The 26,135-nt window shown below is 52.1% G+C and overlaps 1 protein-coding gene across 1 annotated transcript; it reads right to left on the reverse strand.

The window, feature by feature from the left end:
• Positions 1 to 1,424: 1,424 nt before the first annotated feature.
• Positions 1,425 to 25,350, reverse strand: GRHL3 (grainyhead like transcription factor 3). The gene is made up of 16 exons (XM_050326343.1): positions 25,286 to 25,350; positions 15,460 to 15,646; positions 14,722 to 14,783; positions 12,827 to 13,196; positions 12,491 to 12,570; positions 10,720 to 10,873; positions 10,077 to 10,188; positions 9,862 to 9,956; positions 8,214 to 8,372; positions 7,616 to 7,694; positions 7,124 to 7,257; positions 6,488 to 6,522; positions 5,755 to 5,843; positions 5,546 to 5,631; positions 4,681 to 4,745; positions 1,425 to 1,553 (listed from the first exon to the last, which is right to left on the reverse strand). Exons 1-16 carry the CDS (start codon positions 25,300 to 25,302, stop codon positions 1,439 to 1,441), a joined length of 1,839 nt encoding a protein of 612 aa, XP_050182300.1. The 5' UTR covers positions 25,303 to 25,350; the 3' UTR covers positions 1,425 to 1,438.
• Positions 25,351 to 26,135: the final 785 nt, after the last annotated feature.

Here is a 26,135-nt window from a genome sequence, read left to right on the forward strand (position 1 = left end):
TTGCGGCGTGAGGTGGTTTCTGGTGCCGTAAATCGGGAGCAGGGCTGCTCCAACCGCTGCAGTCGGAGAGAAGAGGATCAGATGGGTGATGCTGGGGCATTGCTGGGGGGACTGGTTTGAACTGGAGCTGAAGTTCTGCTGCGGGAGGGCTCTCGGGCACAGCCTCACCAGAACCAACAGTGAATCAGAGAAATCCTGCTGAAGAAGGAGTTTGTGATGTGAAATGAGGCAGTGCAGGGTGCTGGACAGATCTCAAAGGTTGATAAGCCTATAACTTATCTGAGCTTCATCTTAGAGGCCTCTACAACACTTGGGTAACACAAAATTCACCACCCTGGTGCATTTGTTTCCCAGTGAAAGCAGAGCTGCTCTCTCTTCCCCAGTCACTGGTCAGGTGTATCTTTAACAAGGCAAGGAAAAGCAGAGGATGGAGATGAGGGAGGAGGAAAGGCCCCAGTTTCAGAGGATTGATTAGAAAATACAAGGGCTCCCCTTGGCACTGGGTTACCTGAACGGGAATCATTATAACCAGTTCTGGCACAGGGGTGAAGGGTTGAGAGCTGGCAGAGTGAGGAGTCCCAAGAGGACAGGGAGGAGGATCATCCACGGCTGCCCATGGAACGTGCTCTGCAAAACCATCCCCGAGGCCTGCGGGTGCCTCTGAGGTCACGTCCCTGCCCTGGCTCCTGCCCAGCCCAGCCCGACTCCGACTCCAGAGCCGGCTGAAACAGCTCATTTTCCGTCTTTGAACCTTTATTGCTACGGAATATCCAAAACAACAAAACCAACAACACAGTTACAAAAGGAGTTCACGGAGAAATGTGAAGCAGCCCGTGTTTGAAATGCTCTGTGTCACCGTACTGAGTCCGATATAAAACAGTGCTTATTTATACACATATAAAATATAAAAGGGACAGAAATGTATAAACAAGGGCTGTGGAGGCCTTGGTGGTATTTACAGGGAGAGATGAGGCAGGGAGGGGGTGGGAGCAGGCAGTGTCCGTTCAACAGGGAGCTGAAAATGCATCTGTGAGAGTCTCTGTGGCAGAGAGAGGCTCAGAGCTGGGAATGGTCTGAAGGTTCTGTGGCCTGGGAGAGACCCCAGACCTGGGGTGGGATCAGTCACAGCCAAGGCCACCAGCTCTGCTCTCTGCCTGTTCATGTCACTTCGTGTTCCCCAGCTCTGAAACGGCAGGTCAGGCCCAGCGCCGGAAGGGAATAAAATAAAATATAAAATAATAATAATAATAATAATAATAAACCCAGCAGAGCCAAGTTCCACGTTCACATCCATCACTGATCTCGCAGCAGTTTCGTGCCCGGCCCTGAGGCCTCCCCCCGAGGCCAAGGGGGTTCAAGTCAAGGCAAGTAGAGGGGGGCACGAGCCTGAGCTCCGTAGGCTTGGAGGAAAGTCCCAGGAAGTGCTGCCTGAGGCTCTTTAGAGCTCCTTGAGGATGACCTGGAACTTGTTCTCTGCTTCCACCACGTCCAGCAGGAAGGCCATGTGGTTGCTGTAGTGCTGGATGATGTTGTTGTCCATGTTCACCAGGATCCTACGGGAGAGGGAGAGGGGCTGGGTCAGAAGCAGCGGGTTGAAAGCAGGTCCACTTTACCCAGGCTGAGGGGCTTAGCCACCCTTAATCAATTAATTAACTGATTGATTAAAGCCACAGCCCAACACAAGGGAAGGTCCTGCTGAGCTTTTCACAATTCTCCCTGACGTGCCTTGGCCCAGCATCGGCTCCACGGGCAAATCCCCCCTGGATTCTCAGGGTGTGAATTCACAGCAGAACTGCAAATCCCTCCCTGTGCTTCCAGGGATCCCAGCCCTGCTGCAGATCCCTCAGCTTCCCTTCCTCAGCAGGAATCAATTCCACAGAGACATGAGGAGAAGGAAAGGTTTCAAGGGCAGATTGAAACCCCAGGCTGTGTTCCTGTGCCAGGCAGGAGCCCCTCGTTGCTGTAATAGGAAGGGGCAGCCTGGCATCACCCCACGGTGTTCCCATAAATCAGTGTGAAATCTGGAGGGAACAAAGAACAAATGTTCTTTCTTTGCAGGAAGCACAACCCACCCAACCCCCCCCCCCCAGGTTCCCACTGGGGTCATTAGTGGAGCAAGAGCGTTAATTGTGCAACGCTCCTCAAAGCCAAGACTAAAAAAACACAAAAGGCTGAGCCTCTGACAAATCCAGCAGTTCAACAAGCATGAACACAGGGCCCTGGTGCCCCCCAGGGAACACCTCAGGGGCCAGGGCAGGCTCCCAGCCCCACCACCCAGGGGCAGGTCCCCAGACCCTGGATCCCAGGTCTGGCCTCCCACAGGTGACTCTCCGTGGGTTCCCAAGGGTGGGATGTCACCAAAAGCTTTGCTGCTCCCTTTATCTCTGCCCATCTCAGTGCAGGAAGCCAGAGGAGTCACCTGTGCCTCCTGCTCCTCTGCTTCCATCCCATTTCCCAACCACAAACGATCCCAGGCAGTGCTGATTAGGAATCCGAGCCCTGCATTGTTTTTCTAGACCAAACCTCACCGAGATACAAAATTGTTAATTATTGCTCCTGAGTCACTCTGGACCTGAGCTCATGGCCCTGGGCAGGCCCGTGGCTGGGGTAGGACCTCACCTGCCATCAGGCCAGGCAGGACCACTGAGCTTCACTTCTTTTCACCAGATGAAGATCTGCCCCTCAAGCTGTAATTACGGCTGTTTAGGGTGGAGCAATAGGATGAAATTATCGGAAATGAAATCCGGGGGAGCAGGAAACGGGGCCTGACCCTGCCATTGTACCAGGCTGGAGGCATCTTGTATCTCCCTCACCCTTCAGCAGTAACTGCTGGCATTGGTCACATCCAGCTTTCATCAAACCAGGTGGCAAAATCATTTATTTGAACTCATTTCCAGGCGTGGCCTTTGCTCTCCATCAGATACCTCTTGGCTCCTCCATCTCGGGGAAGAGCTGGAAGGGCACCTGCCTGTCTTCCCTCCCAGTCATTATTAAACAACTGGGTTTATTAATTCGCTGAGTATCAGATCAAGTAATGAGCAGAACCAAAGCCAAGCAAAGCCGAGGTGGCCTCTCCCCTGAAGCGCTGCCGTTTCCTGGTCCACCTCAAACTCATCAGGGCTGGGACCTCTCCTGCCCTGCACACGCTGACACTCAGCTGGGCTAGGACACTCCTGGGAGGAGCTGCTGCCTGGTGACAGCCTGGTGACCTGTGGTGGCCACACCACAAGCCACCAGCAGCGCTGGCACGCCCGAGTTTGGGCTCAGCCCCGGAGCTGGAATAACAAAGTGGTCGCCCCTGTCCCTCAAGGTGGTTCTTCTCCCAGGGCAGACTCGAGGCCCACTCTGGCTGCAGGAGCAGGGACAGCCCCCCCTCCTCCACCAGCGCTGCTTTCCTTCTCTGGGGAGAAAATTTCAGCTTCTGGGGCTGATGGATGAGCAGCATCTGACAGGACTGAGGGCCCTGAGCTCAGGAGCAGGTGGAAGAACACGCTGACAATGTTGGGTACCTCACTATGGCCCACCCCTCATCCTAAAATTAGGACCACATTGAAAAACCATTTTTAAAAGGGAAAGGTAGCTCAGTTCTGCATTTAGAGCTGGGGTGGTTCAGCTTCCCAGCTCAGTGACACATCCCAGTGTGGAGGAGCAAGCACTGCCTCTCCCCTCCCACCCTGCAGCTGCCTCCAGACCTCCCTTCAGCTCTGCCCCCACGAAGCAAACCAGCTCAGTCCCCGGGCATCGAGTTCTGGTGACACCAAACAGAGGTGCAAGATCCCACCCAGGAGCTTTAGGGCTTTCTCACGCCACTGTGAGCCGGGATGGAAGTGCAGAAGCAGGGCCAAGCTCCCAAGGGCCCTGCTGTCACACAGGGAACCTCTCTGGTGGCAGCAGCAGAGCTGCCCAACGCGGGACCTGTCACCAGCCTCGTGTCTCTGCCTCTCCCCGCGCTCAGGGCTGGGCCAGGGCCAGCAACAACAATGAGTTCATCTCCCAGGCAGTCGCTGCTGCTGCCCAAGCCTGATGGTATCAGAGAGGCCTGGCAGTTCGTGAGTCGTTGCCATCCCATCAGCTGCAGGGAGAATTCGGTGCTGGGCATGGCACAGGGAGGGTTCTCAGCCCACAGAGCACCCCTGAAAGCAGCACTTGGCTCCACGAGGAGAGCTCTGCCCTGCAGGGAACACTCAGCAGCTCCCCAGCTCCTGCAAACCCACAGCATTCCCTGCCAGCCACGGGGCAGATCCGCAGGGATCCGTCCCTAAGGAGCACCACGTTGGAATAACCTGAGCCAGCACAGTCCCCCTCCTGAGCCAGGGGCAGCTCAGGGTTGGTTTGGAGAAGCAAACATTGATCCCTCTTCGATAAGTTCTCCATAACCTCAGGCTTTTAGACTGAGACACACAAAGGATCACCCATTAAACTACCCAAACAATTCCTCCTTCACCCAACTTCCTTTCCCTGGGAGGCTTCACCCTCCGAACAAATATAATACAACCAGGCATTATCCCAAATCTTTAAAGCCCAGAGAGATCTGAGTTTTATATGCTCCAAACAGCACAGCCTGACGTGGCTTTGCCTTTTATTATCTTGTTAAAATGCTGTTTGAGCCTATGGCAGGGTCCCAGAGAGGAGGAGGGGGTTTGGAGGCAGAGCATGAAAGCAGATGAGAGATTAGCTTACCCTCTTTTGCATTTTTTGTAGACTTTATAAATGCTTTCTTCAGGAAGCCCATATTTTTCTGAAATCTGTGAGAGGAAACATGGCAAATCTTTGTACTTGTAAAATGAAATTCCCGTGATAAAAATCAAAGATAACACCAAGCCAGGGGTGTTCAGCAGCAGAGGACCCCCCCTCCCTGTTAAGAAAAAAGGGGCCAAAGCCGCAACCTCAGCATTCTCCTGGGGAAAGTTAGGATGACAGGAGGTTTGTAGGTTTTTCCCAAGCATTTTCCATAGAGGTTTATTCACTCTTTGTGGTGAGGGACAAGATGGCACAGGATCCTCTGCGCTGACATTTTTCAAACTCTCCGTTTTTAAAAGTTTGTCAAACCAACAAGAGCTGAAAGTGCAGCCATAAAGCCAGCCCAGATCTGGGAGGTTTATTGTTTGCTTCCTTCCCAGCAGTCTCCAAGGAGAGCTGGGCTATCAGAGATGCTGCTGATAATCATCACAGAAATATGTCTGTGCTCCTCAAACAGGGCCAGGGAATTCCAGGGGGAGGCCAGAGCTGGCTCCGGATCTCCCATCTCCGAGCCTTGAGAACTGAAAGGTGTTTTACGGTGGAAAATATGACTGTGCTGTCACAGGAGGAGGTTCTGCTGTGCTCTGAGCAGAACACCTTGCCACGAGGTGTGTCCCAGCACAGCCCCTGCCAGGAGCTGTTGGTAGGACTCACCTGCTGCTCACGCTTTCCATTTCCATTCCCAAGAGAGGGAGCAGGACGGGAGGCGGGAGCAGCCTCACCTCCACCTTACTCTGTACCCCAGCACCATTCCCTTTGATCTGTGGTTCTGCTCATTCCCCAGGGGGAGGCTGAGAGCACTTACAGCTGTCCTGAGGCCCTGGAGATCCGGTGTCTTCAACATGAGGGCATCAAACACCTCCTCCGACTCCCTGCGCACGTAGAGCAGCACTGCAAGAGAGGAAGGGCGAGCGCTGACTCGGGGATCCCCCCAGCAGGGTCGTGTGGCCTCGTGGAGTTCAAGATCCAAGGTTTTCCCTGATCCCAGGGATTCCCCCTCCTCCCAGGGATTACCTCTCTGGGGATCCTCCTCCTTGGTTTGCTTTGGAGGAACGGGGTCGAACTCGTCGGTGAAGGAGGCGCCGCTGCGTTTCAGGGGCAGCCTGGGCAGAAGGAAACAACGCTCTCAGGACACAACAACAACAACAACAACAGCCAGCAAAGTAACTCCAGCACTGAACCTCTGACTGAACAGCCAATTACCCCAGCAACCATCCAGCAATTAAACATGGGGCTGTAATTACAGCAGCAGGTGTCCACCAGAGCTGTGGCTTCCTGCCTGAAGCCCACGGGGAGCTCAGGGAGGACCCGCAGAGGGTTTGGTGTCCCACCAAAAACCAAAAGTCTTTTGCACCCTCGTGTCGTTTTTTTCTCTGCTGATATCACCAGGCAGTGGATCATGGGGCAGATGCTGGTTCCCCCCACTTCAGACACAGCACAAGTGTGATTTCTGCTTCATTCCAGTTTATTTTACAGCCTCTGGTTACTTGAACCCTCCAGTGATATTTATTTTCCCTTTCTAACGTCATCTCAAGGGGAACAGCAGGACAGTCAGGGACCAGCTCATGTGGCTGGCACAGAAATGGATCTGTGTTTCTGCAGCCCTTGAGTCCATCCCGGGCCCAAGTTTAACACACTCTGACCCCCATGTGCCACGTTTTTTTTCACCCATGGATACCCTGCCTATGGATACCAACCAGCCATGACACTCCCAAAGGCAGAGAAATGCACACAGCTGCACCCTTACCTGTTTGCAGCGTTGGGAACAGCAGGAGGGAGCGCCTGAAATGGAAAGGGAAGGTGGATCTGTGAGCTTGCACAGCATCCCTGCGTGCCAGGCAAGCTGCACCTCCCTCCTCCCAGCCCCTCAGTTTCCCTGCACAGTTAAACCCAAACACCTGCTTGTGTTTCTCAGACCAAATGAAATCTGATGTAAAGAACTCCTCTTTTTGACAAACTGGACAGCTGTTTGTGGGACAGGGAGTGCTGAGGAGCTCTGAAGGATGCTGGGTTTAGGTTTCCTTCTGCTCAAGGGGGTACAGAGGGTCAGAGATGTCCCACACAGGCAGGGACTGATAACCACATTTTTCTGTAGTTTCCTTTCTGCTGATATTTTTGCTGCCACTCCAGTCCTCTGTGGAAGCTGCAGGTGATGCCTGGAAACCACAGGAATATCTGGCTGCAAGGAACCTGGCAAGGTTACCTCGCCCATCGCTGCTGCCTGACTGGGCCACTCCCGGCAGCTTCGAGCTCACCACATTCCCACAAAGAGCTGTGGGTTGGTTTGGGATCTCTGCATGGCACAAGTCACGTGTGAGAGACTGGAAACGCTGGGGGTGACAGGGGAAGGGCAGCAGGTCGGTTGTTTTCCGCAGGGACTCACCGTGCCACACCTCTGCAGGCCGGAGAAGTGGACGTTGGGGATGAACAGCACCGGCTGCGTTTCCAGGTCGGTCTCCGGCCTCAGGAACGTGATCTCATTCCCTCTGAAGCCAGAGAGCAAACAGCCTTTCAGACCTACAGATGGAAAGTCCAGTTCATCTCAGTTCAGAGGGTGCCATGAGAGGCAGCTACAGGAGAGAGGGGAAAGAGCCTTCCCAAGGAGTTCCGACAGAAATATTGGAATCAGCACGGGGCTCTGTGGAACCGGGTCTGGCTGCCCTAGGGAAGGTCCTGCCGTGAGTCCAGAGGGATTCAGAAGGGTTGGTTGGTGTCAATAAAGGGCTGTGGGAGCCCAGCAAGGACCTGACTGACAGGCTGCTTCCGAGTGGGGCTGATTGCATCAGGCTCGGGATACCCAGGGCCAGATCCCCTGGAAGTTAACGGACTGGGATTTCAACACACTTGGGATCAGGTAACAAACACAAGCACTGACCATTGTTGTTGGAGTCCAGGCATTTTCCTTTCCTTCTGAACTGTTTCCTTTCATCGTCCCTCATTTTCCTCTCTGCTCCCTGTGGGCAAGATCAGGCGAAAATCAGGACATTGGGAGTTCCCAGAGAGGGTTCAGTGGCCACCTCTGGGATGGGGAGCACACTAAGGTAAAGCCAGCCTCTATTCAAAAATGGTCACCCCAGAGGCTCTACAGGCCCTCCAGGACTCTCTGATAACTTACCAATCAGAAAACAAACAAACAATAGAATTCGCTTTTAAAAATGAAAAAAATACGAACAAAAACAGCAACGAGAAATTTCTGAGATGGGGGCAGAACCTCAAGGGCAATTCTCATCTCTTCTGATATTTAAAAACTTCAGGAAAAATAGAAGTTTGCTGTGAGGCACAGCCCCAGGTGGGTCTGGTCTGGGGGGAGAACTGATTGTCTTGGGAGAAATGACTGTTCTGCAAAGGCCTCAGCGCAGACCCAACCCCTGCTCAGGTGAGGAGTCCTCAACCCTGACCTCTGGGCTGTTTTGGGCTCTCACAGCCCTTCTGCCTTTCCTCCTGGAGCAGTGGCTGGGGCAGCAGGGCTGTACCTTGTCACAGAAGATCTTGATCTGGCAGACGGCGCGGTGCACGAGCTGGCTGCTCCCGCCGCCGCAGTCGTACGTGTCGATCTGCAGGTTCAGGGGGACCCCCTTCACCCCCTTCTGGGAGGAGAAGTCCGTGCTCAGGCAGTTCACCCCAATAAACACCTGCAAGCAGGGGCAGAGGGTGATGTTTTCAGCAGAAACAGAGAGAGAGGACAGGATGGGACAAAAGTGGCTGCTGAGCCCCCTCCCAGCCCTGCCGGGGCCAGCCCAGCTCCTGGGCAGTTGTTTTCCCACCCCGAGCACAGTCTCCCCTCACACACACCTATTCCAGCTCTTCAGCACTCCCAAAATTCTGCCTGGGGGATGTTCTTGCTGATATTTCTGAGCTTTCACTCGAACAAGGGACCCTCAGAGAGCAGAGCCCCGGAGGAAGGGAGGAGGGATAAAGTGCAGCCTTGGGAATGGCACAGCAGTGCTGCTGCTTGAATGAATATTCATCACACACTGGTCTCCTTTATCAGCTCCACTGGAGGCTTTTGAAGAAGAGCTGAGCACAGCTACAATCCACATTGTATCTCCCAATTGCCAACTCATTGGCGTGACCTTGAAATTCCCCTGGACTCTGGGGGACTCTGGATTTGCAGCTGGAGAAGCTCCCACAGCTCCCTCAGCGAGGGCTCTGGCTGAGGATTAGAGCCCTGAAACCCAGTGTCAGCTCTAATCAGTACCTGAGTATGGGAAAGAAAACCACTTCACTGTGCTGTGAAGTTGAGTTGGAAGGAGAGAAGTAACAGGTGCCACAGACAGGCCCAAATTCCTGACCCCTCCTGTCTCACTCCCAGCCCTCCCAGCTCTCTGAAGTCTCACCTTTACCTGCCCCAGGCCAGTGCAGGGACAGAGTTTCTGCTAAGAGTTAAACCCAGTTTTGCTGAGGTGCCCCCAGGGCTTGCCACATACCTGACATATTTCCATTTCTGACAACTTTGCCTTGAAGACATTTGTTAACCTCTTGGGTTGTAAAAGACCCAAGGTTGCCTTTGGGCTAAAGAAGGGCTTATTGAGATCCCAAAGCAGAGCTTTCCCAAGCTTCAGAGACATGGGGTATTTATGCTTTCCTTTTCTTTCTTTCTTTCCTTCATCTGTTTTCACATGCTCCTCTCCATCCACACCCAGGCTCTGAGGAGATGCAGAGCAGACAGCAGAGCTGGAAAGTTGTTGCCCTAAGCTTTAGAGATTTTTAAGGTGAAAAGGGATCTTGTGACCTGCCTGGCTCCCTTCCACATCACACAAGGCACGGGAGGGTGGTCAGTCATGTCTGCATCAAACTGCTGCCTTGAAAGGAGGGTCTTTGTTCCCTGAGCTGGGGGTTATTTAAACAGGCTTCGGGTGCATGCGAGCAGAGCCCCGAGCTGCTGCAAAAACCTTTCTTCAGAGTTATCCATCAGCACTAAGAAAACATCTCTGAGCCAGTCTGGGGTGCACCCAGCGTGTTTATTAGCTAATGGCAACGCTTAAACACACAGAGCAGCCCCGTGTCCTCCCCGCTGTCCTGGCGGGCAAACACTCCCTGGGGCCGCTGGAATGGCACTGTTTGGATTGGAAACTCTCCCTGTCTTTCAGCTGAGGGGCTGGGGGGGAGAGCAGTTGGTACCTTTGCCTCCTCGTGGATGTTCCACACGAAGGACAGGGCGTTGTAGGCCAGCTCCTCGATGTTCTGCACCGTGTTGAAGTTCTCCTTGCAGTCAGCTGGGAGGGCAGGGGACAGGCAGTTTATACTCGGGCTGAAACACTGGTTACATCCCCCAGGCTCTCCACCCCCCAAAATCCTGCCCCCCCTCCAAGTTCCCAAGCCCACCCGGCTCTTACCCACGTCGATGACCCTCTGCTTGGCCGTGGGCTGGCGGGAGTGCCAGTGCTTCCAGAACTTGAGCTGCTCCGTGGGGATCTTCTCGTTGTCAAAAACAATCATCACCACGCTCTGTAACACAGCCAGGACAGCCCAGGTCAGCACACCCAGCAGGCTGGGGCTTTGTGCCTGCTTTGTCCACTCCATCCGTGCCCTGGCCCAGTGTCCCAGTGTCCCAGTGTCCCAGTGTCCCAGTGCCACAGTACCATGGAAAACATGAGGGTTTATCCCTGGGGAAACTGAGGCAGGCAAGGGAAGGGCTTTGAGCACAGTCTCAGGGGTGGCTCTGAGGCCTGGCCACACATCCCACGGACAAGGTGGGGAACCTCTCCCCAGCTCAAAGGTGTTTCCATCCAGCCCTGGGCTCAGGGGCCCTTTGTGCACCCCTGACCTCGCTGTGAGAGGTCCCAGCTGCCCAGGGACACGACCTGTGCATCAGAGGATTCCCTTGCTGTGAGTGAATCCGTGCCATTCACCCCTTGGAGCCAACATGAGGCACAAAGCCTTTACTCCTCACGCTCAGCTCAGTTCCCAGGCCCGGGAAATCAAAATCACTGCCCGTCCCACTGCGCGTGTCAGCAAAACTGTCAGCGTGGTTCTTACCTTGACTTTGTTTGAGGACAAGTGTAAACATTTGCTGTCTCCTGCCGTGCGCAGAGTGATGGGGTAGAACTGTCCTTTGTTGAGGTAGGCCATGGGAGAGTCCCCAGACTTGATGTGAATGGCTTTGGGTGACCCCAGCGTGTATTCAAAGTCACTTGTACGGAACAAAGAGAGGACGATGAATAAGCACACGCTGCTGCTTCACTCCAAAAGCAAAACAAGAGCCTGTGGAAGCCTCCACCCCTGCAGGTTGCAGGTTACAGGCACTGCACACGCAGGAGTTTCTGCTCTGTTCCCCATCTCACACACCCCGACAGCACCCAGCACCTCCCAGCACAGCACATTCTGATCCTCCCCAGCACCCCAGGCAGCAGCAGCTCTGCAAGAGGCTCGTTTTTACCCTTTGGTTTTGGCTTTACAAACCCTGGACGTGACTGTAACCGGTGTTTTTTCTGTGGATGGCAACAGAACCTTTGCTCAACCAAGCCCATAAACCAAAACACAGAGAACGGGTACCCGCAGTGAGACTTTTGCAACATCCTAAACTCAGATTCCTGTCTCCAAATTCACACCCGTACATGGCTGAGCCAGGAATACTGTCCCTTGATGGACCTGTTGAAGCAGGAGGACCTGCAGGACGCTGCCTGGTTATCCAGGTAGAGCTGGACTAAGAAGCCCAGCCTGTGGAACCCTCAGCGCAGAGGGCAGTTTAGTCTTAAACTAGAAAAGGTGTCACTGTGGACAAGGAAATCTGAGAGAAGATCCTGATTTTCAAGAGCTCTTGGGCCTCCAGCAGCACCTCTGAGCATTCAAACCAGGAGGCCTCACAGCTCAAGCTGCTTTCTGCCGTGAGGAATCTGTGCAGGAGCCTTCACACAGACCCTCCAAGTGCCCTGTTTAGTCACCAACCCATCTCCACCTCCTGTGATGCCACCTCTGAAGATGGGCTTGGCAGCTCCTCTTATCTGGAGCCAGGAGAGCCAGAGGACTCCAGTGTACAAATAAACAGTGAACAGAGAGCCTCTCGCTCCCGGAGACGAGCTGGTGTCTGTGTGAACATCCCCACGTCTGACAGCTGAGTCACCCAGTCAGCTGACTCAGGAGGCAAATAAAAAGTGGGAGGTGAAATAATGTTACCTGCTGGGAGGTTTGATGCGGTATCTAGAGCAGAGAAGCTCTGTCTGAGACAGGGGTGGACAGGAGGAAGAAATCCCTCTCATGTTTTAGGCATGAGAGGCACTGGCACCCTCTAAAATCAAGGTTTACTAACAGTGCTAAGTGAGAATCTAAACCTTAGATTAGGAGGAGGGTAATTATCACCCTCATCAGCTGCAATCCTTGTTTTCCCTGTCATTTGCCCCTTTCCAAGTGGCCTGTGGGAAGGTGGTGCAGGATCTGTCTGTACCACGGGAGCCAAGCAGTGCTCCCTGGGAAGGGGCTGGAACACAAAAAATCCCTCACATGGAGACCTCAGGGCCACAGCTCCCCTTGGGCAGGCCAAGGTGCTCGTGAGATGTGACCAGAGCAGTGGATTTACACCAGTTTGTACAGAGAACATCAACTGCTTTGGGTCTAAAAGCTCACGGGACAGCAACTTGCTCCAAAGGCACCGGCGAGACACAACCTGCCTCTGGAACAGCACAAGCTCTGTAATCTGCACTGGTCATTGCCCAGACTGGACTGGGGGGAGGGAAGGGATGAAGTCATTCCCCAGGGAAGGGACACAGCCCGGTGTTCACTGGAAAACCCAAGCTCATGGACTGGCGGTTACCTCTTGACGCCGTCCGTGCTGTAACTCTCGGGGCAGGGCGGCTCCGGCTGGGGCTTGAGGATGTCACTGAAGAGCAGCGACTGCACACAGGTGCAAACACAACAGTCAGAACTAGACCCTTCCATTGCTTTTCCCACCCACCTTCTCCCAGATGCCACAACAGAGGCCACAGGTGAAACACAGCCCCCCATTCCAAAGCCCTCCCCCTGCTCTCAAACCCAACGATCCCACGGGAGCGGCATCGAGCTCTTCACATGAAAGCAAAGCTCCCACTGACCCCAGCACGGGCAGAGCCCAAATGAGACCCCCAAACTCCTGCACTGAAAGGGCTCTCACCTCCTGGGGGTCCTCCTTGAAGGTGCTGTCCGGCTGCCACCGCTGCTGCGCCGGGGCCATGGGGAGGCTCTCGAAGAGGGAGTTCAACGAGCTGTTGTCGTACACGTCCCCAGGAGGGACCAGGTAGTTGTCTGGGGTGGCCTCCAGCTTGCTGGTGCCTGGAGGGAGCAGGGCTGGCTTGTGAGGAGGAGGAGGAGGAGGAGGGGGAGGAGGAGGAGGAGGAGGGACGCCTTCGAGACTCAGGCCGTTCTTCTTCTGTGGCTCGCAGTACTCCTGGCTCATGGAAACGTTCTCAGACAGGAGCTTCATGAGGTGGGCTGAGCCGTCGAAGGAGGCGATGTCCGGCTCGTAGTCCATCCCGTGGCAGTGCCTGCTGGGGAAAGAGGGCCTATCTCAAACTGGGGCAGAGCGTGGACAGCCCCAGCGAGTTGTGACAGCGGCAACCAAGTGCCTTGATGCGCTGATGGAGAGCAAACTGCACAGGTGACCTTGAGTCAGCCGGGTACGGCTCCTGCTTGACATGGGAGGCCTGACAGGCCCCTGGGTGATCTCCACCCACACCTCCCAGTGCAATCAGCAAGAGCCAGAGGTGCTCAGCAGATAAGGGATGATCACATAGGATCAGAGAATATGATTTAGACGTGGTTTGAGGCTGAACATCCAGGGCCTACATCCATTATTCCTTTATTTAGGCTATTAAATGCTCAGAGCAGCAGGAACAGTAAGAAAAGTAACTGCTATGTGGTCTTTTTAGGGTTTATTGATGCTTAAAGTTGATTTTTTAAAATATATTTTTTGGGGGGGATGGTTTAAAGGAAAAATAATTCCTGTACAAATTCACAAACTCTGGGAGTTTAGGGAGCAAAATTCCCAGAGAACGAGATCAGTGAAAACCTGACAAGGCTGCAGCGTTGGAGGTGTCCTCTTCAGAGTAGAAAATACTGAAGTGCAGGAGCTACCAAGTGATAAAGACCTACAGTACCACCCTCCTCGCACAGGGAAACCATCCCCTTGTGCAGCATCCCAGACTGGTCCCTCCTGCAGCAGTGACTCCATGACCTGCTGACTCTGCAGCTCTGGCTGAGCTGGGAGAAGGTGTTTTATTGTCCCTGTCACCAGGCTCAGAAAACACACCAGCCCTCACATCAGCGGGCCCTTGGCAGCAGGAACTGCCCCAAGGGTGAGCCAGGAGCTCCTACCCACTTTGAGCTTCACCTTCAGGTATTTGCTGAAATAGCCACAGTTAATAAAAATCACAGCACTGCCCGGAATGCAGAGGCCTTTCAGAGAGCAGAAATCAGCTCAACTCAGTTTGCTTATGAAGGGGGAATGAAGTGTCACTTGAGAGGCTTATTCTGTGGAGTAGCTAAAAACTGACGACCAGAAAAGGTTGCCAAAGTACACAGCATCCAGGGGAACTGGACTCACAGTGGCAAACGAGCCATTAATTTAATAGTTAATTATCTGAAAACCTCAAAGGACAAATGGGAGTCACTGGAAGAGAATCCTGGGAAGCGAAACAGAAACCCTTCTCAGCCCAGGGACTGGGAGAGGACTTGGCCATTCCCTTCTTGCTGCCAGTGCTTAATCCTTCTGCCCTTTCCAGCTGCCACGAAGTAGGAAATAAAGACAAATCCTTCAGCTGCTGCAAATCAGCACAACCCCTCTGAGCACAGCCAGACAGATCCTCAGGTGTGTAAATGGGTGTAGCTCCATTTAGACCCGCTTGGGACCCGGCCTAAAGAATTTTAATGCGTGTCTCAGGGTTAATAACCTGCACTGTTGTTGGTAATAACACCGTGCTTTGATGTCTATTTTCTGCAAGCTAAGAGCCCCATCCTGCCAGCAGCTGCAGGAGAGGGAGACAGCTACAGAGAGCACAGACTGAAGCCAACCTCTTTCCGAGTTCGTTGCGTCCCATCATTCCAGCTGGAAGAATCCTCTTCTCCTTCGGGACCTAGAGCCAGGCAGAACAAAGGGTTTGTTTATTGTTAGGTTTTATTCATGGAAAACAGAGGCAAAAATTAGCCTTGTCTGTGAGCAAGTGAAGTCTCAGAGATAAAACACTGTGAGAACAACAAACAGAGCAGAGCTGGGCTCTCCTGCTGGGCTGCTGCCATGGATTCCCAAGTAACCTTAGGCAAGCCACATCATCTTGTTCTGGGAAGGACCTTCAAAAGCACCCAAGTGAGTGGGAACATCAGTCCTATTGGTTTCAATTAGGCATAAATCATTTCTTGAAGCTCCATCCTACAGCAGCACCGGAAAAATAAAGCTGCTGGGGTCTGTGACAGCTGTTCCAGCTCCATGTCTCTCAAAAGCTGTTGGGTGAAAAACCCACCAGCCTGAGACTCCAGGCACCTGGGTTCAGCTTTTCAACATGTTCTGGATTCCCTGCAAAGTGGTGGTTTGTGCCTCAGTTTACCCCCTGTGTGCCCTGGGGATAATTGTGGCACTGGGGAGGGGTCTTTTGAGGATCGTTACATTAACAAGAGGGGGAGCTCAGGAGATGGGTCCCCTCCTGAGGTGGTGCATATTTTCCACATATTTTCCACATATTTTCCACGTATTTTCCCTTCACACTTCTCCTCTGGGACCAAATCCCCCCCAGCCCCATTCCCAGGGGGATGTACCATGTAGTAGTCGTAGAGGAGGCTCAGGGCGGCCACGCTGTCATCGTCCCCGTTCACCCTCATCATGGCCTTGGTGGCTGCAGTCAGGGGGTTCTCCAGGTAGGTTTTCCAGGCTTCATCTTCGTTGGTGTAGGGGAATTTCTGGAAGTTCATGGTGTCATTCTTCATCAGGCGCACGGACCTAAAGCTGAGCCACGCAGAGGAAACCGGCAGTGAGGGATGAGAATTTTCCACAGCCATCTCCCTGTCACCCAGCTGGCCACATGCAGGGCTTCCCAGAGGTGCTCTGGAACAGAGGAGGGATGCTTTCCTGGTCCTTAACTCCCTGAATATTTGGGAATACCGACTCATCTACCTGTAACTGTCCAAAATCAGGCCATGCAGGGGCAGCTGTGCCTCTGCTCCCTCCTCCTGCCCCACGGATGGGGCATCGTCTGCTCCTTCCTCAGCACACACCACCAGCCACTCACATCACACACATCACAGGGGGATGTTGGTCAGTAAAATAAGGATCAGGACACTCACAATTTTTCCTTGAATTTGGAGCTACAGGCCAGTGCAACCCAGATTAGACACTGTCACTCCATGCTCAGAGAACCTGCCCAGATGAAACCAAACCTCATCGGTTTCCTTTGGTGCAGTTCACAGGGTTTAAATTTAGTCCTAATCTAAATTAGGGTGTTTTTTCCCATCATTTGTATGTCATTTTTCCTCAGAGGGAAGCAGACAGGCAGATCACAACCCTCTCCCTTCCACTAAAAAATTCCTGGCAGAGGTGAGGCTCGTGGGACTACGTGAGCTGGGAAGCAACACCCCAAAATAATGCCCTGCCTGTCCTCTCCTCTGGCACTTTCTCCAGGCCTCTTCATCTTGTGTTAATAAACTACCAGACACTTAATTTCCCAAACATTGGTCATCTTTCCTTTTCCTCCAGCAAATCCTACCAGCAGCCAACACAGAAGGACCTTGTGCATTCCCTGGGTGCTCCGTGCTGGGGGTTCCCCCTGCCCAGAGGGCAGAATCATGGAATCACAGGGTCACTAAGGTTGGAAAAGACCTCCAGGATCACAGAGTCCAGCCTTTGACCCAATAGCCACCACATCCACTGAAGCACAGAGGATGAGCCAGTGGCTGTGCTCCTGTCACACCCTTCAGCCACGTGTACATGGCGTCACCACCGTTTTATTCAGCATAAAATAACAAGTCCGTGGACAAAAATTACTTCTTCCTCCAAGTGGAAATGCTCAGGAGGGTCAGGCAGGGGTGCAGAAGAGGTTTAAAAAAAGATCATAAGAAGATTTCTTTAAATCTCCAAAGTTGCCAAGAGCCAGCTGGGGTTAAATCATGGCACCAGTCACTGATGTATTTTATGGGAAGGCGAAGAAAATCTACAGGAGTTAAGGCAGTGAATGCCACATTTTAATGGCATTTTTATAGGGAATATGTTGTTTTCATTAAGCTGCTCTCATTGTGTTTATAACAAGTCCTGGTCTAGACTTTTAAGTGAATCACTGGGAGAACAATAATTCCTCTTGAAAGGAACCTGGCATCTCCCAAACTCCCCACGACTGGGAACCCTGACAGGTAGTGCCAGCCTGCATGGTGGGAGCTGCTGGGATGGAACCTTGGAAGGGCACAGAGGTGGACCCTGGACGGGGTGAAGGATGCTGGTCCATCCTCCCTGGCAGCCTGGCTTTGCTCCTGCACACCCCCAGCCTCTCCCAGTGCCCCGTCTCCAGCAGGGAATACGCAATATAAACCATCCAGGGATGCTCCTGAGCTCTCCTTGGCTGAGCAGCACGGACGAGGCCACTCCTTGCCGCTTTTTATTGCTCTTCCCTCCGCGTCTGAGCCGCACGGGAGAGAAGCTGCGAACAGCTCTGCTGGTTGGCCTCAGGCACCCAATTCCCGCTGCTTTCTGGGCTCACGTGGGTGAGCTCAGGTTGGTACAGCTCTTCCACCTGCTCCCCTCACACGGCAGGATAACGGGGATGCCGGCTCTGCTCCTCCTCTCCCCCGCGCCGGGATGATGCACCAGCACGGGTTTCACCCCGCCGATGAAACCTCGCCGGCTGGTTGGGGAGTTTCGTTGTCTTTAGCGTTTCTCACGCAGCCCTCTCTCACTCCTTTCCTCCCTCCCTCCCTCTCTCCCTCCCTCCCTCTCTCCCTCCGCTGTCTCCGAGCAGAGCAATCGCCGTGACTCAGGTTTCGCTGCTGCCGACTCGGCGATGGGTCCTGCCTGGGCAGGAATCCTCAGCCGCTCTCAATCCCATCTTCTCAAGGAAGAACAGGCAGCACCGGGGCTTGCTCAGGGTGAGACTCGGCTCCTATCGCCCGTAATCAGCACAGATAAACGCACCGGGGCAAGATGTAGCAACGAAGCATTCGGGAGCTTGAAAAAGCACAGATATTACAAGGGGGGGGAAAAAAAAATGCTTTGGAGCTTTAATCTCCCTCACCCGACGCATTCCCTGTGTGACTCCCTCCTGCCTTGTCACCGTGTCAGCATTTCTCACCTGCTCTGCACTCTGTTTATGAAGAACACAAGTCTGAAAAGTGCCCTCGGACCCTGCATCTCATTTGCAGATGAGGCTTCATCAGGCAGCTCACAGACATCACCCCCTCATCCCTGCCTGCCCCACAACCCCGCTGGGACAAACCATCCTTGGGGCAGAGCCTTGCCCTCAGCCTGGCACACAGCAAAGGCACTTTCCTGAACTTGAAATGTGGGCACACGATGCCTCATGGCAACTTCTGCCACAAAGCAGAAACTCCAGGGACGGGAGGATTAGGACAGCGGCATTCTAGGATGCTCCAGTAGGACCACTGGGAGCTTCAGGCAGGGCCCTGTGGTGCTTAGAACCTGCTGAGGACTTGGACAGAGGTGGAATGATGGGGACTGCACATTTATTGCACCCTGTTTCTGTTCCAGAGTCCATATGATCCCTGGCAGTCACTGAAATACGTGATTGGAGCCACGGGAATCTCCTCAGCACACCCTGCAGGGCAGACCCCATCCCATTTACTTTTCCAGTTCTGCTCTGACCCTGTTCCAGAAGGTCAACAGGGCTAGCCAGTGTCTGAGAAAAGAGGGTGATGTGAGGAGATAAGCAGATAATGGTGACGTGTTTAAGGCACCTTTTTGACATCAGATGCATTCCACCCCATGACACGACAGGACTCCGTCCCATCAATTTGCTCCCACAGCACCTGAGACGGCACAGATGGCGTTAGGAACCTTCTGTGCAGGGCAGATGCAGGAGAGAGACACCCAAATCCAGATCCAAACACACCTGACCTTTACTTTCCTGGCTCCCTGCGGTGCCCCTTCCATGTTTGCCCATCGCAAACTCCCTGCTGGGGCTGGCAAAGCAAACGCTCCTTTCCTGGTGCTGTGGCTCAAACCCAGGGAAACACAAACACGTGGGACCAGCAGCTTCCCTCCCTCCCTCCCTCCCTGCGTGCTGGAGCCCCGGGGTCATGTGCAAAGCAGAGCAGGGTTTTGGGAAGGGAGCAGCCTGTTTGTTTCCAAACAGTTCCTGAGTTAGAGACAAGGTGATCCCGGCCCCTCTTTCCCGCTCCATCCCAGCCCATCTCTGTTTCCCTCTGTTGATCTGCCATAACAGTGGCCTCCTGGTGATAAATAAACACCCAGGGCTGGGCTGAAACAGGAGAATGTGCCCAAAGGGTCTCAGTGGGGAGATGAGCCAAGCAGGAGAGAAACCCCCGTATTCCTTTGGCCTTCTGTTGGGTTTCTGTGGGAGGCTTTGCCGGCCTTCGAGCTTTGTGTTGCTTGTCTTTGTTCTCTCCCCTACAGCTGATTAAGCCTCCAACCTAAATATCAGCCCTGCCAGATGCTGATGGCTGCAGAGCAACATCACACTGTCAATGGAGCGGGGAATCCATGGCAACCAGCAGCGGGAATTCAAAGCCACGGAATAGAGACCCTGGCCTGGAGGACTTCAGAGGGTCAACACTGGGGAGAGCAAGGCCAGTGAGTGCCTCCTGGAGTAGATTTTGGCCTGTAAACCCTTGTCAGGGAAGAAGAGCATCCCACAAAGTGGCCTCGTAACCAAAGCCAAACTTCTCGGCTAGATTCTGATCTTACCCTTTCTGTGCAAGTTCAACAAACAAGCACACCTGGAGACACTGTGACAGCACAGCCAGCAGTCAGGGTGTTGTCACAGGCCCATTCCCAGTCAGGCAAAAATCCAAACGGAGACAGAACCAGGAAAAAAAAAAAAAAACAAAACCAAACACGCAGAAAGAAACACAACAAACACAGACTAATGGCAAAGAACTCTGCCTACACGCCAAGTACAACACGGTGTCAATCCACAGGCAAAGGCCCAGGATGCCATAATCTCACAGCCCCTGACCTGCTCTGCCTTGGGGACTGGAGTATTTTCTCTGGCAGCTGGAGAACAATGTGGGCTCTGTCCCTGGGGCTCTGCAGGGCCATTTCAGCAGCACCCCCAGCCCCGGGGGCAGTGCAGGTTGTTAACTCAGCACAACCTGGTGTTCCCAGCCACCCCTCAGCGAGGGCTCATCCCCAGACACAGCAGGAGCTTCTCTTTTCCCTGGAAACCCTGCATGGCACAGGCATGAGCCAGGAAAACCATCCCAGGCAGTCTGGGACTGCACAGCACAGGGCAGGGACTGCAGGGAGTGCAGGGCAGGAATGTGCCATGGATGGGGTGGGAAGAGAAGGGGCCATCAAGAGCATCTTTGGGAAGTGGCTGCTGATTCCCCAAAGGGCTCAGAGGATGGCACAGCCAGTGGAGCTCAGCACCCCAGGAGGGTGGGTTGGCTCTGGCCACGCCATGGGGAAGGTGTGGTGTGTCCTGGGTGGGATTGGTGGGATGGAGCAGGGAGGGCACTGGGGATGTGCTGTGCTGGAGGCAGAGCCCCTGCCAAGCTCTTGGGCTGAATCCCCCAACTCCAGCTCTCCTGTGGAGCTGGAGTCAGTTGGAACAGTTTGCAGGGTTAAATCCACGGTGGAACCAGACAAACCATCCAGGGGCAGGTGCTACCTGGGGAATGTCCAGGGAACTCACCTGTCTGCTGGCCTTTTTGGGTTACTTACAGCTCTTTAGAACCCTTAAACCCAACACTCTTCCTTTTTTCCACAGCCTAACTCCCTGCTTCTGCAGCTCTTCACTCACAGCAGGAGAACCCGAGGCACAGGGGTTTTTAAAATGCCTTATCCCAGGCTGCCCAGCCAAGGTGAGAGAGCAGAACCAGCCCTGAACCTCTGCTCTAAACCTTCCCAGCACTGCACTGGTTCCTGCCTCCTCAGCCTGGAGGGCTCCAGGAGGCAATTCCACTGCTGAGTGATGTTTGGGGGGACACCAGCTGGTTTTGTGTTTTGCCTGATAACATCACCCTTGAGGGATCCACCCACACAATCCCATTTCACAAACGGTTCCTGCTTTAGAGCCTCCTCTGCCTAACAAAACAAATTACAGCATAGAATTAGTTTGCAGTTCAGGAATTAGGGCTGATTTTTTTTCTTTTTTTTTTTTCCCAGAAGCAGTTTGTGATGTCAGATGGCTCGGTTTTGGGGTGCCCTGAGTTTCAGGATGGTCTGCCTCCAAACTGAGGACACAAAAGCAGGCCCTGAGCATCTGCTACCACCTGGCATTTATGAAACACCAGTGGAAACTTCACCCTCTTTCTTATTTTCATTATGGACAGGTAAAGATGCCTTATATACATGTGTTTATGGACACAAACCTCCATCTCACCAACACACAACACTCTGCATTGAAGCTCCCAGACCTTCACACACCACAAGGAAGATCACATACATTGAGAAGAGCTTCACAACTCCAAGATTTTAGGTGCCTTCAGTTATTTTTTTGTTTGTTTTCAGTGCCTATGAGTTTGTCTCCCAGCTTTCACATGCAAAACCCTACCTCTTACTTGCCATTTTATTTTCTTAATTCTTGTTAGTCCCTAACTCCAAGAGCTCTGGCTTTTAAATAAAATTTAAAAAAAAAATAAAATCAGTTTTACAAGACTTGGATTTTAAAAAAAAAAACAAACAACAAAAACCAACCAGCAATGGTAGCAATAAAGGGATATGAAACCCTTGGAGTTTTATCTCTGTCTTCCCATCCTGGAAGGAATTTTCATCCCAGGCAAGGTGCCTGACTGATGCACTCTGCATATCCTCTAACCTGTTCTGATTCAGTGTCCTGCAAACACCACCTCCCAAGGTCAACAAGCCTTTTGCTTTGCTGTGTAATAGGGGAAAAAAAACACCCAACAAAACAACAAACCAGCATAATGTGCTTCAAACAGTGTTTTTGCCAAACAAACGTGATTCATCCCATCGTAGGTACAACCCCATAAAACAAGGCATTTCTGGAGAGCGAGGACAAGCACCACCGCTTGGACTGCAAGAGCAGAAGGGTGAAAAGAAGCAAAAGGCTGACAGAGCAGGAGGCTGGAACCTGGGTGAGTGACAGCTGCTCTTGTGCTCTGAACACTCGGGGTTAGGAACACGCTGGGGACAAGCACTGTTTTTGGATCAGAGCCTCCTCATGATCAGCTACCAACCAGAACAACATCAACAGCTGAAGAACAGCGAGAAACAAACCATGACAGGATCATGGAATGAGTTGGGTTGGAAGGGACCTTAAAAATCATCCCATTCCACCCCCTGCCATGGGCAGGCACACCTTCCACTATCCCAGGTTGCTCCAACCTGGCCTTGGACACTTCCAGGGATGGGGCAGCCCCAGCTTCTCTGGGCAATCTGTGCCAGGGCCTGCCCACCCTCCCAGGGAAGAAATTCCTTCCCAATATCCCGTCTATATCCATCATTTTCCAGTACTGTCTTTCACATTCCCTATCTTTCAAACTTGGCTGTTAGCAGTGGAGTCTCAGATGGAACGTAACCAAATGTTAAATATAACTCACATATTAAATCATCAGTTCAACTGATTAATGTGTTTTTCATTAATACACTATTCCAGGGTCCCCCTCCCTGCCAATCAGCTGAACCAAAGTGCTCACAGGTGCAATCCAAGTGCAAGTGCATTTCTGGATGAATACTTGACAATGATCAACAGTTTAAACACCAGCCAGAACAAAGCAGGAGAAGATCCTCATCAGCCTGACTGTCTCTGTTCCACAAATTTCCCTGGGATCACTCCTATGTACCAATCAGTTGAAAATCTGACCCAAAGAGCATCAAAGCAGAGATACTATGTAAATGTTGATTTACCCCTGCTTTGAGTCTGGAGTTTATTCAGAGGGCTTTTACTTCTTTGTCGGGAATTGCAGAGCAGTTATTTGATTGTTGTTTCTTTAATTTACAAATCTCTCCTTCTCTTTACATAACTTAAAAAAAAAAAAAAAGAAACAACCCAGCCTCCCTTGAAAGCTCCCTTGCTCCAGCTTGGTTATCCCTTGTGTGCTTTACTGCCAGGATTTTATAAAAGGGCTTTAACTTTTCATTCACCAGGAGCATAACTCAAGTTTTAATAACACACCTTATGCATGACAAAAATTTGCTCCTGGCGATCATGGTTTCGACCACAAAACCACAACTGGGAGTAGCTCCTGGTTAACTCTTTCAAGCCCACACACTGCAGAGTTAGACAGAAGTTCAGCCCACAAGACTATGGAAATCATCAGCTAGAATGTTTTACAATAGGCAAAACATCCCATTCTCCCATGGCACTCTAATTCCCCGGTCCTTCCCGGGAAATTAAAGTCCCAAAGGGAGAGATGAGATTGTCCTCCCTGTCATTTGGGGTGACAGGAGGAGTGTGGGGGGGATATCACAGCTCCCTCAACGTCAGCCACATCTGGGCACACGTTCAGGGCTCAGATCCGTCCTCCAAGGTGGGGAGAGGATAAAGAAACACTCGAGATGCTCCAAGGGCTGCTCCTGATGTCTGGAAAGCTACACCCGGGAGTTCACAGCTTCTTCTTAAGGTTCCACCTTTCCCCCCTCACAGTAAACCCAAAGTTGAAGGTTTCAGCCCTTCCTTCGGTCCCAGCTCCCTTATCTCCCATCAGTGCTCCCCGTCAGCCCCTGGGGAGTTTTTCCTGAGCTGCTCCAGGCCCATTGCGATCCCAAAATTTCCCCCAGGGAGCTCCTGCCCCCCTGCCCAGGCACCGGCGGGACGGGGTTGCTGCACGCACCTCCCGAGGGAATTTCTCCCCTCATCCCCTCGGTGAATTAAGTGGAATTTTCACAGAGATCTGCAGACGTGTCCTCGGGATCAACTGATGGGAAAACCTCGCACAGAAAACCCTTTAGGGGTACCTGCAGGGGTAACCAACCACAGCCCCATCCTGGGGTCTGCCCCAAACACAGGGAGCAGCCTTTGGAGGCGAGATCTGAGTGACAAATCTCTGCTGGTCCCGCGACAGGCGCAGGGTGAAGGGCCCGTTAACAGCGCAGGAGTCACCCAAGCGTGTAATTCATCGGGCAGCGTAATGGCCCGGGCCCTAATTAGCGATAAATACATCAATGTCCCTCCGCAGCCCTTCACTCCGGGAGCTCCGAGAGCGAAACACGTGCCCCGACTCCGAAATCTGGGAAGCGTCACCTACCGATTACCCAAAAAAGAAAAACAACTTCAGAAAGCCAAAACTGAAGGCAGCGGCTCGTAATCAATCCGAGCAGATCGATCGCAGCATTTACATAAAATAATAATTACTGCTGCGCCTTTTCGGGGTTCTTAATTAGGGAGAGATTCGCTGACACAGCATCTCTGCCAGGCTTGTAAACACACACAGGCATGTGGTTTTCATCCAAAAAAACACCTTCCAAAGCAGCAAATCTGTAATCATACGTGTGTATTTATATGTATGGACATAGATTTCTTGCTAAATTGTTTCATTCACAGCCACTTCACCCAGGGTTCTGTGCCCAGACAGCTCTTTACCACTGGACTGACAGCAGCATTATTCAATATTCCTTTCCTACACCCTGTCATCCCAGTGTGACATTTGTTTGCTTTTATTTCAGGGGTGTGAGGCACGATATGCTGTGCTGATACCATCAGCCTCCAAAGTCCAAAATGTTTTGGAAGTACCAAAATCAGAAGCGAGAATTAGGCAGGATCAACATGTTAAAACGTTTTTTTTCTTATTAAAAACAAAACAAGGAGAAAAAAAAAAGAAAAGAAAAAATAAAACAGAAAAAATCAATTACAATTCTTTGATGAAGTCACAGTGTGAATCCATTTACTTAAAAAACCAACCAACCAAACAAACAAAAAAACAAAACCAAAAACCTAGAACAACCAAAACCAAAACACAAATCCTCCCAAACAAGCAAACAAACTCCAATAAAAATTCTTCCAACCATGAAAAAAAAAAAAAAAAACAACCCAGAAAAAAAACCAAAAAACCCCCCCACCCAAACTACCCCATGACACAACAACCCCCACCACCAAAAACTAGAAACTGGTAAATACTGTAGAAAGCGTTTTCTAAAATTAAAAACAAAATAAAATAAAATGCTGTAGCTCCTGCTGGATTTTGTTGGGTAGAGGCAGAGCAGACTTGCCTCTGGACAGAAACCCCATGTGTCAGGTTTTAGGCTGCGGATAAAAAGGAACCGGGACTTGAAACAACTCCTAAATAAAACCAGTAAGAAGTGAATCCCCCTCGGAGCAGCAACAGGTCACCGAGGGACAGAAAGTGTGGAAAACGTTCCCATCCCGTCCTTTCGCTGCTCTTGCCAACAGCTGGGCAGGCAGAGAACTCGGGAGGCTCCTCCAGCCCGGGAGCAGCCCCGGCAGGAGAGGGGAGAGAGAGAGAGAGAGAAAAAAAAAACCAACAAAACAACTCCACTTACTCAAGTTCATTGGACATATTTCCCCCGGCTCTCCCAAATCCTCGCAGACAGCTAAAATCCCGATGACTGCTCTCTTCTAGTACCTGCTAAAGACAGACATTGCCTGCGAAGTGTTTGATTTATGTGCAGGTTTCCCGTGCAGGTATTTGGCTGACAGGTGGGTCAGAGCCGGGATTGGCTGCCGGGACAGGTGCCCTGGGACAGGTACACCCAGACAGGTGCAGCGTAACCCTCTGCCTGCCGGCCGCGAGGGTGGGGACACCAGGCTGGGTGGGGAAGGAGGGAAAAGCCCTCCGGGGGGAAGGAGGTAGGATAAAGGAGTGGAATCAGGTATTCATCTGGGTGATAATTAGTTTCAGTTTGGTGGACGGGTTCCCATCTCCCGGGATGCCAAAGAACTGTCAGTTTTTTACAGATTGGGGAAGGGGGGGAGTGATTTGTCCTTTGCTGTTTCTTTATGTATAAATACACAGACAAAAATACATATATATATGTATATATAAAGGAATAAATTAGGGAAGAAGAAAAGCCTCTTAGTTTCCTCTCATTCCTACATGGTAAGTGTACAGGATGACCCTTTCTTGCCTTTCCTCACCTTCTCTCAGAACGTCTCCATAAATGTGGGCGATTTTCCCCCCAGCTCTTAAAATTTTCCTCTTAAAAAAGAACTTTAATTCCCTCCCCCTCCCCCAAATTTAGATGCCAAGTCATGCTGGCTCAGGGAATCCTTTCATTACACTGGCTATGGAAGGAGCAGGTCTGTGGGATAACCCCTTCCCATACCGTTCCCAGCGTTATTCCGAGCGGGAAGTCCGGACACCGCTTTTGGGAACAGGCTGAGGGAATACCA

The sequence above is a fragment of the Myiozetetes cayanensis genome, unplaced genomic scaffold, assembly GCF_022539395.1.
Source record: "Myiozetetes cayanensis isolate MyiCay16 unplaced genomic scaffold, myiCay2020 scf31, whole genome shotgun sequence".
NCBI lineage: Eukaryota > Metazoa > Chordata > Aves > Passeriformes > Tyrannidae > Myiozetetes > Myiozetetes cayanensis.